Here is a 13,284-nt window from a genome sequence, read left to right on the forward strand (position 1 = left end):
AAATCTTTATTATATAATTAATTTAGAAGTGCATTAAAAAAATAAGTCATAAATGATTCTCAGGAACACATTTGCCCAGAAAATGCAGTATTATTTAAGGTGTGGTTTTGCCCAGGGGTCAAATAAACGAAGTCCTCACGGCTATGTTTTGAACGAAATGGCCCTCCACCCTCAGCCCTCATCCAGCTGATCTGGAAACTGGGGAAGGCAAATGGGTATTCACCAGCATCAGATCCAGGTACTTCTGTGAGCAGTGGGTGCTAAGGCCTGACCGTTCTGGTGTTCATTCTTGTCCCAGAGGTGCGGGGCACCCAAGAAGCATTTCAGATCTAAAAATCATTGAGTTTTGTGGGTAAAGGCTTTCGTTTAGTACCTGGCTGTGGCCACTTGATAACTGGTAGTTACAGGCATACCTCAGGGATATTGTGGGTTCAGTTCCAGGCCACCGCAATAAACAATACCCCAGTAAAGCGAGTCACATGTATTGGTTTCTCAGTGCATATAAATGTTATTTATAATGTATTGCAGTCTATTAAGTGTACAATAGCATTGTCTAAAAAACTATGTACATACCTGAATTTAAAAACTTTTTTTGCTAAAAAATGCTGACTATCATCTGAACCTTCGGCAAGTCATAATCTTTTTGCAATAGTAACATCAGAGATCACAGATCACCATAAGAAATATAATAATAACGAAAACGTTTGAAATATTGTGAGAATTACCAAAATGTTACACAGGCACAAAGTGAGAAAGTGCTGTTGGAAAAATGGCGCTGATAGACTTGTTCCATGCAGGGTCAAGAGCTTTTAGTTTGTAAATAACACAAGCTCTGCAGTGGGCAGTAAAGCAAAGCACAATAAAAGGAGGCATGCCTGCACACCACTGTTATTATGTATGTATATAAGTAACTTTATTGATAACCTCAACTGGATTAAAGGGACCAAGGGCAACAGAGAAGCAGTGAGTTACAGGTAGGGTATGCACGTGTGTTGGAGGTATGCTGAGAAGAGGTATTTGAGAATTGATCTGTGGAAGGAAGAGATGGAAACAAGTACTGAGGACTAATGCCTCCCCAGAGTGGACACTTACGAACTGGGACCCTTTTCTGAGCAAGAGTGAGCAGGGGGCCCAGACTGTGAAAAGGTTTGCTTTATTCTGAGCCCCTGATGTTAACTGTTTTCACTAGAATCCAAAAATTTGTTGGAAAGTGGGGCAAGGACCAGATCATAAAGGACCTGTTATCTCATCCAAAGTGCTCGGGCTTTGTGAAACAGGCACTGGAAGAACCATGAAAGGTTATGATCTGCTTTGTCCTTGAAAACTCCACCCTGGACATGTTTGGTTGTATTTTCACCAGGTTTCTTTCAATCCCTTGTAAGAACAGCTTTGGAGAAGGCTGTAGCTTGAAGGCCTCCTCTTGACCATCCACAAAAATTATATGAGGGAGTTAACCCTTTGTGTGACCCTTTCCATAGTCTGTCTGTGTCTCTGACAGTCTAAGCTCTGGAGTCCTTTGGGGTCTCACACAGGACATCGTTCATTGACTCTTATAAGAAGAATTACTTTTAAGCTTCTCTTGATATTTCATTTTATCTTTTTTGCACTAGGAAATGTGCCGTGGTCAGCAGGTCAGAGCTTCACCCAGTCCCCGTGGGACTTTCTGAGAACGAATAAAGCAGAGCAGGTCACTGCGCTTTTGTCAGGTAAGGATATTCCAGACTGAGGTGATGTTGGGAGACTTTGCATCGTGAGTGTTTCACAGCACAGGCTCTGAATCTGCATGGTTTTGTCCTGTGTCCTCAGGCCACACATGTGTGACTCCCACTAATTAATTAGATGTTTTTTGAAATGTTTAAGAAGAGGAAAATCAAAAGCCATGTTTCTGATACCTGTGGTAACGCCTGTCCTGATCATTGATTGCTGAGATTCTGATTGTATTTCTCTTTAGGAACAAACTGATGTGCTTATAAGAGAGTGACAGATACCATGTTAAGAGCAGTGTCTTTTATTGCTGTCAAGTCCATGTGATTATTAGGGTACAGGCTAATTTCAGTGAGCATCTACTCTGTGCTAGGCTCTGTTGTTTACAACACAATACAAGTATAAATTCATGTAATCCTTACAACAGCCCAACTAAGATACGTATTTATGTTTATCCTCATTTTATGTACAAGGAAATTGAGGCTCAGAGAGATTGATTTTCTCGTCTGAGTACATAAAGCTAGTACGTAGTATAGAAATTCTCAATTTCTCAGCCCTTAACTCTAAAAGGCTACTGATTTCATCATGCATTTCCCAGACTTGGGAATGGAGCTTTTCAAAATTCAGTTTGAACTAATAAAATTCTATTTTATTGCTTGAATGATACTTAAGTTTAAAAAAAGTGTGAGACCATTCCAGAAAATTCCTTCAGGCTGAAACACCATATTGAGAGAGTGGCTGAACACGGAAGGGGGTCGGGGGCAGGGGACAGAGTTTGGGAATGCACCCATACATTAGTGCTGGCAAGGCTAGAACTTTCTGAGGATTGGGATTATCTCTGATGACATTTGCTTATAAACAGTAAAATATTGAATCCAGCAATCAGAGCAAATACAAGCTATAGTTTTGGAGCCTGGATCTGAATGCCCTGGTAGTGATTGACAGGAGATGGGTGGGTTCCCGGGGGAAGGTAGGGGCAGCTGGGGAGCTCTTGGGAGGCCAGCGGCAGGGGCTGTCAGTCAATACAAAGTGTTACAGTATTTTCACGATGGTAAAGGCACACTGGTGCCTCTTGGCTAAATGTCAGCTCTGCCTACATAAGTCAATAAACATGTTGTATCTTTTATGATAGGCTCTTTTATGTTTTGATCATTTATACAGTTCACAAGAAGAGCCCATTTTTCCTTCCATTTGCTTCTTTCTCACAGGGCCGCAGGAAGGCTGCCTCAGTAGCGTGACCTATGCCTCTATGATCCCTCTGCAGATGCTACAGAACTACCTCAGGCTGGTAGGTGGACCTGCCAAGTAGGGTCTTACACTGCCAGCCCTGACACGCACTCTGTGCTCTGACCTCATGACTTTCCTGAACAGCCCCCTCCCTGGACAACTGCTGGTACCTTCCTTCTCGATTTCTGTCACAGTCATCCAGGTGTCCGTTGCCAGGACCCAGACAGTACCTGTGACCTGCCAAGTGTTTTAATTTGGGCAGAAGGAGGATGTCTTCCCCTAACAAGGACTTGACATCAAGTAATTGATCATCAGTATGGAAGAGAATGACTATAGATTTCAAGATGCCTGGCTGTGAACTTTTATAATTTAAAATTGAGTAAATATGCTAGCATTAGTGTATTAATTTGGCCACTTCAGCAGAAACAATTATAGCATAAACAGTATAGAAGTTTATTTTTCTCAAACACAGCAAGTCCCAGCAGATGAAGGACCCAGGGAGGAGGAAGGCTCAGGGTGAGCCCTGCGGGTCTTAGCACCTTCCCTCTCCAGGGCTGCTACCCCTGGGCGTCATGTGTGTGGTTTTGGTCAGACAGTCGCCACTCCTGCTCTCAGGTTCCAGCCTGAGGGAGGAGAGCCAGGAGGGCAAGTTCCTTCCTTTCAGAGGAGCCATACACACCTTTACTGCCCACATCCCATTGACCAGAATTTAGACACTTGTCCACGCCTAGTGGGAGTGTGGTCTTGCTGGGCAGCCATGCACCAAGCTGAAAGACGTAGTTCTGTTATTAAAAGGAAGGAGGAGAATATGATTATCAGGAGAGAGTAGTAAATTCTAGATACAAAATGGATAAATTCAATGCTTTGCATTTGTCCAGTACTTATTACATAGCAGGCAATGTGAGGTGGAAAACACCATCCATTTTATAGACGAGGAACTTGAAGCAGAGAGGTAAGATAACGTGCTCAAGGCCACAGAGCCAGTGAGAGATAAAGCCAGGATTGTGCAAGTCCCTGACACACACGTGTGTCTCTGTGTGTGAGACACATCTAAAACTAATATTGAAGGTATAAAACATTAAGTAAACAATCATTTTGTCTTAATTTGGAAAGCTTTTTTAAAAATGAATGGGTTTGACCTTTTACAAACGTTGTTTCTATTAACTGTGAATTGATGTCTTTGTTCCTGATATAAAGAAGTTTTCAAAATTATTCGGTTTATCTCGGGAGGCGGCTCACCATTGGGACTGACCTTTGTAAAAACAGCCACAGTAGCATGTAAACATTCAGAGGCTTTGCAGTTTAGGAAAGATGGTGTCTTCTAAATCTGGTACATTCACTCTTTTTTTGCTTTTGCAATTTGCTTCCTTCTTCTTGAAGCAACACAGTAAGCCTGAGTGTTACATAGAAATGGGAAGGAGAGCTGTCTTATTCCTTTGCTTCAGTGAAGGTTGAAGTTGTGTGACCAACTGGTTTTCAGGAATGTGAGCCTAGGCTTTCAGTAGAATCAGCTGGTGGAATCAGGGCTTTTCACTTACCTGTCTAGATGATAAAATGACTAGAAAGGTGATGCAGCTGATTACAACTGCACCTTAGCCTTGACTGAGTAGGTCTGTCAAATGAAATGTCTGCTAGTCACGCTATATACGGCACGTTCCAAGTACATTTGTGTGTGTGTGCCTCGTAAGGCAGAAAACAGTTTAGCTCCAGATGACCAGCAAACCAGAAGCTAAATTAACTCAGCTGTGAGTTCTATTGTCAATTTAATGAGCATACACAAAGGGCTTTTTTAAATCCAACAATTAACCCTTGGATGCAGATAATGAAAATTTGTCACTCATCAGCAATCACTTTAAAGTGATTCAGGCAATAATAACACAGAATCCTTGTGACTGTTTCTTCTTCCATACAAGATTATAAACCCCTTATGGAGATCAACCACGTGAGATACATTTTTGTATTCAGTTTAGTTATTTAATTCAGTTGTTTGACACCTGTTTGTGGAGAGCCTCCTAAATGCAAGCAGTGTTTTAGAAACTTAGAGGATATAGCTATGTATAAGATGCATTCCCTGACCTCATGGAGCTTACGTTCTAGTGGGGGGAGACAGATTAAAAACAAATGAATAAATACATCTGTAATGTGATACCCAGTACTAATTATAAGCATAAAGAGAAATAAAGCAGATAAGGAGGTAAAGAGCTAATGGAAGGGATGGCAGAAAGCTTTTGAATGGAGTTGTTAGGAAAAACCTTCCTATAATGATACGTAAACAGAAAGCTAGATGAAGTGAAGGTTGTAGCCTTGGGGACGGTGTTTGAAGCAGAGGGAACAGCTGGTACAAAAGTGTCTAGACTGGCAATGAGGTCTGAGAGGTGACCAGAAGCCAGATCATGCAGGACCAAGGTGGGAACTTCGAATTTTATTCCAGTTATGATAGGAAGCCACTGGGTAGGACTTGAGCTAGAGCAACATATCCACCCGGTGCCAGAGTAACTATAGTCCTACTGATGTGTCTTTGAATTGTTGAAAATCTGTATGATAGATATGCAAACCTAGTAATACCTGACTTTTATTGAGTATTTATTGCAGGCATACCTCACTTTATCACACTTCATACGCACTGCATTTTTATTTTTTTAACAAATTGAAAGTTTGTTGGCAATTCTGTGTAGAGCAAATCTGTTGGTGCCATTTTTTCCACCAGCATTTGCTCACTTCGTGTCTCTGTGTCATATTTTGGTAATTCTCCCAATATTTCAAACGTTTTCATTATTATTATATTTGTTGTCATCGATCTGTGGTCAGTGACCATTGATGTTACTACTACCACTCACTGAAGGCTCAGATGATGGTTAGCATTTTTTAGCAATAAACTATTTTTTAATTAAGGTATGTACATTGTTTTTTAAACAATGCTATAGCACACTTAATAGACTACAGTATAGTATAAACATAAACATAACCTTTAAATGCACTGGAAACCAGAATAGTCATGTGACTCACTTTATAGCGATACTCACTATTGCAGTGGTCTGGAACCAGACCTGCAGTGTCTCTGAGATATGCCTGTATATGCCAAGCTCTCTTCTAAGTTTATAGATTGTCTCATTTAAACATGCTATGAGGTAGCTACTTATACCAGTTACTCCCATTTTACAGGTGAATAAACCAAGACTCAAAGTAATTTGCCCTCAGCAAGAAAGTAGTAAAGTCTAAGGAATTGAACCTAGGCTGTCTTCTGTTCTCATGCGTGTTATCAGAGTTTATGCTAGTTATTAACCTATTGGTTAAGGCATAGTTGTAGTAAGCAGTTTTTACTAGGTGTGTAAATGTGCTAAACAAAATGCATGTATTAAAGCCCTTATGCAGGAAACCAAACGCAGTGAAACCTTTAAATCAGGCTTTTTGGTCTTGTTTAAATGATGTTAATTTTAAATACTTTCATTGAATAATTACATAATACAAGTGAATTTTAAGTCTCCATCCTTGAGATAATAGGAGACATTTAACTTAATTGAGTTTGAATCACTAATAACATTATAATAGTTGAACTTTTTATTAACTCAAACTTTTCTCTTAGCCAGTTTGCAACTTTTATTAGCTTATTAATAACCCTGTAATTTAATAATTCAATGAATGTGAATAATTATTATATTTAGAAAAATACATGAGATAACCCTGATCTGAGCTCTATTTTTTTTTATTCTTTTTTTTTTTTTTACATCTTTATTGGAATATATTTGCTTTACAATGGTGTGTTACTTTCTGCTTTATAACAAACTGAATCAGCTATACATATATCCCCATATCTCGTCCCTCTTGCATCTTCCTCTCACCCTCCCTATCGCACCCATTAGGTTGTCACAGAGCACCGAGCTCATCTCCCTGTGCTATGTGGCTGCTTCCCACTAGCTATCTATTTTTACATTTGGTAGAGTATATATGTCCATGCCACTCTCTCACTTCGTCCCAGCTAACCCTTCCCCTTCCCCGTGTCCTCAAGTCCACTCTTATGTCTGTGTCTTTATTCCTGTCCTGCCCCTAAGTTCTTCAGAAACATTTTCTTTCTTTCTTTTTTTTAGATTCCATATCTATGTGTTAGCATATCGCATTTGTTTTTCTCTTTCTGATTTACTTCATTCTGTATGACAGTCTCTAGGTCCATCCACCTCACTACGAATAACTCCATTTCGTTTTTTTTTTTTTTTGCGGTATGCGGGCCTCCCACCACCATGGCCCGCCCCCATACAGCCGCGGAGCACAGGCTCCTGACGCGCAGGCCCAGATCCCCCCGGACCAGGGCAAGAACCTGCGTCCCCCGCATCGGCAGGCGGACTCCCAACCACTGCGCCACCAGGGAAGCCTCGTTTTTTTTTTAACATCTTAGTTGGAGTATAATTGCTTTACAATGGTGTGTTAATTTCTGCTTTACTTCATTCTGTATGACAGACTCTAGGTCCATCCATCTCACTATAAATAATGCAATTTCGTTTCTTTTTATGGCTGAGTAATATTCCGTTGTATATATGTGCCACATCTTTATCTTTTCATATCTCAGTGGACATTTAGGTTGCTTCCATGTCCTGGCTATTGTAAATAGAGCTGCAGTGAAAATTGTGGTACATGACTCTTTTTGAATTATGGTTTTCTCAGGGTATATGCCCAGTAGTGGGATTGCTGGATCATGTGGTAGTTCTATTTTTAATTTTTTAAGGAACCTCCGTGCTATTCTCCATAGTGGCTATATCAATTCACATTCCTACCAACAGTGCAAGAGGGTTCCTTTTTCTCCACACCCTCTCCAGCATTTATTGTTTGTACATTTTGTGATGATGGCCATTCTGACTGGTGTGAGGTGATACCTCATTGTAGCTTTGATTTGCATTTCGCTGATGATTAGTGATGTGGAACATTGTTTCATGTGTTTGTTGACAATCTGTATATCTTCTTTGGAGAAATGTCTGTTTAGGTCTTCTGCCCATTTTTGGATTGGGTTGTTTGCTTTTCTGATATTGAGCTGCATGAGCTGCTTGTAACTTTTGGAGATTAATCCTTTGTCAGTTGCTTCATTTGCAAATATTTTCTCCCAGTCTGAGGGCTGTCTTTTCGTCTTGTTTATGTTTTTCTTTGCTGTGCAAAAGCTTTTAAGTTTCATTAGGTCCCATTTGTTTGTTCTTGTTTTTATTTCCAGTTCTCTAGGAGGCGGGTCAAAAAGGATCTTCCTGTGATTTATGTCATAGAGTGTTCTGCCTATGTTTTCCTCTAAGAGATTTATAGTCTCTGGCCTTACATTTAGGTTTTTATTCCATTTTGAGTTTATTTTTGTGTGTGGTGTTAGGGAGTGTTCTAATTTCATTCTTTTACTTGTAGATGTCCAGTTTTCCCAGCACCACTTATTGAAAAGCCTGTTGTTCTCCATGGTATATTCTTGCCGCCTTTAGCAAAGATAAGGTGACCATATGTGCATGGGTTGACCTCTGGGCTTTCTCTTCTATTCCATTGATCTATGTTTCTGTTTTTGTGCCAGTACCATAGTGTCTTGATTACTGTAGCTTTGTAGTATAGTCTGAAGTCTGGGAGCCTGATTCCTCCAGCTCCGTTTTTCTTTCTCAAGGTCGCTTTAGCAATTCGGGGTCTTTTATGTTTCCATACATATTTTGAAATTTTTTGTTCTAGTTCTAGGAAAAATGCCATTGGAAGTTTGATAGGGATTGCATTGAATCTGTGGATTGCTTTGGGTAGTATAGTCAGTTTCACAATGTTGATTCTTCCATTCCAAGAACATGCCATATCTCTCTATCTCTTTGTATCATCTTTAATTTCTTTCATCAGTGTCCTATAGTTTTCTGCATACAGGTCTTTTGTCTCCCTAGGTAGGTTTATTCCTAGGTACTTTATTCTTTTTGTTGCAGTGGTAAATGGGAGTGTTCTCTTAATTTCTCTTTCAGATTTTTCATCACTAGTGCATAGGAATGCAAGAGATTTCTGTGCATTAATTTTGTATCCTGCAATTTTACCAAATTCATTGATTAGCTCTAGTAGTTTTCTGGTGGCATCTTTAGGATTCTCTATATATAGTGTCATGTCATCTGCAAACAGTGACAGTTTTACGTCTTCTTTTGCAATTTGGATTCCTGTTATTTCTTTTTCTTCTCTGATTGCTGTGGCTAAAACTTCCAAAACTATGTTGAATAATAGTGGTGAGAGTGGACAGCCTCGTCCTTTTCCTGATCTTGGAGGAAATGGTTTCAGTTTTTCAGCATTGAGAACAATGTTGGCTGTGGGTTTGTCATATATGGCCTTTATTTGTTGAGGTAAGTTCCCTCTATGCCTACTTTCTGGAGGGTTTTTATCATAAATGGGTGTTGAATTATGTCAAAAGCTTTCTCTGCATCTATTGAGATGATCATATGATTTTTCTGCTTCAATTTGTTAATATGGTGTATCACATTGTTTGATATGCATATATTGAGAATCCTTGCATCTCTGGGATAAACCCCACTTGATCATGGTGTATGATCCTTTGGTGTGATGTTGGATTCTGTTTGCTAGTATTGTGTTGAGGATTTTTGCATCTGTGTCCTTTAGTGATATCGGCCTGTAGTTTTCTTTTTTGTGTGGCATCTTTGTCTGGTTTTGGTATCAGGATTATTATGGCCTCATAGAATGAGTTTGGGAGTATTCCTCCCTTTGCTGTATTTTGGACAAGTTTGAGAAGGATAGGTGTTAGCTCTTCTCTAAATGTTTGATAGAATTCGCCCGTGAAGCCATCTGGTCCTGGGCTTCTGTTTGTTGGAAGATTTTTTATCACAGTTTCAATTTCAGTGCTTGTGATTGGTCTCTTCATGTTTTCTCATTCTTCCTGGTTCAGTCTCAGGAGGTTGTGCTTTTCTAAGAATTTGTCCATTTCTTCCAGGTTGTCCATTTTATTGGCATATAGTTGCTTGTAGTAATCCCTCATGATTCTTTGTATTTCTGCAGTATCAGTTGTTACTTCTCCTTTTTCATTTCTAATTCTGTTGATTTGAGTCTTCTGCATTTATTTCTTGATGAGTCTGGCTAGTGGTTTATCAATGTTGTTTATCTTCTCAAAGAACCTGCTTTTAGTTTTATTGATCTGTGTTATCATTTCCTTCATTTCTTTTTCATTTATTTCTGATCTGATCTTGGTGATTTCCTTCCTTCTGCTAACTTTGGGGTGTTTTTGTTCTTCTTTCTCTAATTGCTTTAGGTGTAAGTTTAGATTGTTTATTTGAGGGGTTTCTTGTTTCTTAAGGTAGGATTGTATTGCTATAAACTTCCCTCCTAGAACTGCTTTTGCTGCATCCAGTAGGTTTTGGGTTGTCGTGTTTTCATTGTCAGTTGTGTCTAGGTATTTTTTGATTTCCTCTGATTTATTCAGTGATCTCTTGGTTATTCAGTAGTGTATTGTTTAGTCTCCATGTGTTTGTATTTGTAAACAAACAAATCTGTAAAAAAATACAGATTTTTTCCTGTAATTAATATCTAGTCTCATAGTGTTGTGGTCAGAAAAGATACTTGATACCATTTCAGTTTCTTGAATTTACTGAGGTTTTATTTGTGACCCAAGGTATGATCTGTCCTGGACAGTGTTCCATGAGCACTTGAGAGGAAAGTGTATTTTGTTGTTTTTGGATGGAATGTCCTATAAATATCAATTAAATCCGTCTTGTTTAATGTATCATTTAAAGCTTGTGTTTCCTTATTTATTTTCATCTTGGATGATCTGTCCATTGGTGAAAGTGGGGTGTTAAAGTGCCCTACTATGACTGTGTTACTGTCGACTTCTCCCTTTTATGGCTGTCAGCATTTGCTGTATGTACTGAGGTGCTCCTATGTTGGGTGTGTAAATATTTACAATATTATATATTCTCCTTGGTTTGATCCCTTGATCATTATGTAGTATCCTTCTTTGTCTCTTGTAATAGTCTTTGTGTTAAAGTCTATTTTGTCTGATATGAGAATTGCTTCTCTAGGTTTCTTCTGATTTCCATTTGCTGGAATATCTTTTTCTATCCCCTCACTTTCAGTCTGTATGTGTCCCTAGGTCTGAAGTGGGTCTCTTGTAGACAGCATATATACAGGTCTTGTTTTTGTATCCATTCAACCAGTGTATGTCTTTTGGTTGGAGCATTTAATCCATTTACATTTAATGTAATGATCGATATATATGTTCCTATTACCATTTTTTAAATTGTTTTGGGTTTGTTACTGTAGGTCTTTTCCTTCTCTTGTGTTTCCCACCTAAAGAAGTTCCTTTAGCATTTGTAGTAAAGCTGGTTTGGTGGTGCTGAATTCTCTTAGCTTTTGATGTCTTTAAAAGTTTTAATTTCTCCATCGAATCTGAATGAGATCCTTGCTGGGTAGAGTAATCTTGGTTGTAGGTTTTTCCCTTTCATCACTTTAAATATTTCCTGCCCCTTCCTTGTGGCTTGCAGAGATCTGCTGTTAAGCTTATGGGGATTCCCTTGTATGTTATTTGTTGCTTTTCCCTTGCTGCTTTTTTTTTAGCGGTACGTGGGCCTCTCACTGTTGTGGCGTCTCCCATTGTGGAGCACAGACTCCAGACACGCAGGCTCAGTGGCCATGGCTCACGGGCCCAGCCGCTCCACGGCATGTGGGATCTTCCCGGACCGGGGCACGAACCCGTGTCCCCTGCATCGGCAGGCGGACTCTCAATCACTGCGCCACCAGGGAAGCCCTCCCTTGCTGCTTTTAATAGTTTTTCTTTGTATTTAATTTTTGATAGTTTGATTAACATGTGTGTTGGTGTATTTCTCCTTGGATTTATCCTGTATGTCACTCTCTGTGCTTCCTGGACTTGATTGACTCTTTCCTTTCCCATATTAGGGAAGTTTTCAACTATAATCTCTTCAAATATTTTCTCAGTCCCTTTCTTTTTCTCTTCTTCTTCTGGGACCTCTATAATTCGAATGTTGGTGCATTTAATGTTGTCCCAGTGGTCTCTGAGACTGTCCTCAATTCTTTTCCTTTTTTCTTTATTCTGCTCTGCAGTAGTTATTTCCACTATTTTATCTTCCAGGTCACTTATCCTTTCTTCTTCCTCAGTTATTCTGCTATTGAATTCTTCTAGAGAATTTTTAGTTTCATTTATTGTGTTGTTCATCATTGTTTGTTTGCTCTTTAGTTCTTCTAGGTCCTTGTTAAATGTTTCTTGTATTTTCTGCATTCTATATCCAAGATTTTTTTATCATCTTTACTATCATTACTCTGAATTCTTTTTCAGGTAGAATGCCTATTTCCTCTTCATTTGTTTGGTCTGGTGGGTTTTTACCTTGCTCCTTCATCTGCTGCATATTTCTGTGTCTTCTCATTTTGCTTATCTTACTGTGTTTGGGGCACCTTTTCACAGGCTGCAAGTTCATAGTTCCCATTGTTTTTGGTGTCTGACCCCAGTGGCTAAGGTTGGTTCAGTGGGTTGTGTAGGTTTCCTGGTGGAGGGGACTGGTGCCTGTGTTCTGATGAATGAGGCTGGATCTTGTCTTTCTGGTGGGCAGAACTGCGTCTGGTGGTGTGTTTTGGGGTGTCTGTGACCTTATTATGTTTTTAGGCAGCCTCTCCTCTAATGTGTGGGGTTGTGTTCTTGTCTTGCTAGTTGTTTGGCGTAGGATGTCCAGCACTGTAGGTTGCTGGTCGTTCAGTGGAGCTGGGTCCTAGCGTTTTGATGGAGATCTCTGGGAGAGCTTTCACCGTTTGATATTACATGTATCTGGGAGGTCTCTGGTTGACCAATGTCCTGAACTTGGCTTTCCCAACTCTGAGGCTCAGGCCTGACACCCATCTGGATCACCAAGACCCTGTCAGCCACATGGCCAGGTACGTGGGCAGTTTCTTGCCTTTTGGGAAGTCTGAGGTCTTCTGCCAGCATTCAGTAGGTGTTCTGTAGGAGTTGTTCTATGTGTAGATGTATTTCTGATGTATTTGTGGGGAGGAAGGGGATCTCCATATCTTACTCCTCTTTCATCTGGAAGGTCCCTTGAGCCCTATTTTTTTTTTTTTTTTTTTTTTTTTGTGGTATGCGGGCCTCTCACTGTTGTGGCCTCTCCCGTTGCAGAGCACGGGCTCCGAACGCACAGGCTTAGCGGCCATGGCTCACGGGCCTAGCCACTCACGGCATGTGGGATCTTCCAGGACTGGACCACAAACCCGTGTCCCCTGCATTGGTAGGCTGGCTCTCAACCACTGCGCCACCAGGGAAACCCAAGCCCTAATTTTAAATGTACAGCACAGAATCCCCATGGACACAATTCTTGAGAATTAAATTGGCTATCCACTCAAGTATGTGCCATGCTCATTATCAAGAATTAT

The 13,284-nt window shown here is 40.1% G+C and overlaps 1 protein-coding gene across 1 annotated transcript in view; it reads left to right on the forward strand.

Moving 5' to 3' along the window:
- The window catches only part of CTTNBP2 (cortactin binding protein 2), a 160,209-nt gene that overhangs the window by 111,470 nt on the left and 35,455 nt on the right, over nucleotides 1-13,284 (forward strand). Inside the window, exons 11-12 of the mRNA XM_024757787.1 lie at nucleotides 1,611-1,706; nucleotides 2,913-2,992. Of these exons, the coding sequence (XP_024613555.1) occupies nucleotides 1,611-1,706; nucleotides 2,913-2,992 (176 nt within the window). The remainder of the gene's footprint in view (nucleotides 1-1,610; nucleotides 1,707-2,912; nucleotides 2,993-13,284) is intronic.

The sequence above is a fragment of the Neophocaena asiaeorientalis genome, unplaced genomic scaffold (assembly GCF_003031525.2).
Source record: "Neophocaena asiaeorientalis asiaeorientalis breed wild unplaced genomic scaffold, Neophocaena_asiaeorientalis_V1.1 scaffold116, whole genome shotgun sequence".
Taxonomy (NCBI): domain Eukaryota; kingdom Metazoa; phylum Chordata; class Mammalia; order Artiodactyla; family Phocoenidae; genus Neophocaena; species Neophocaena asiaeorientalis.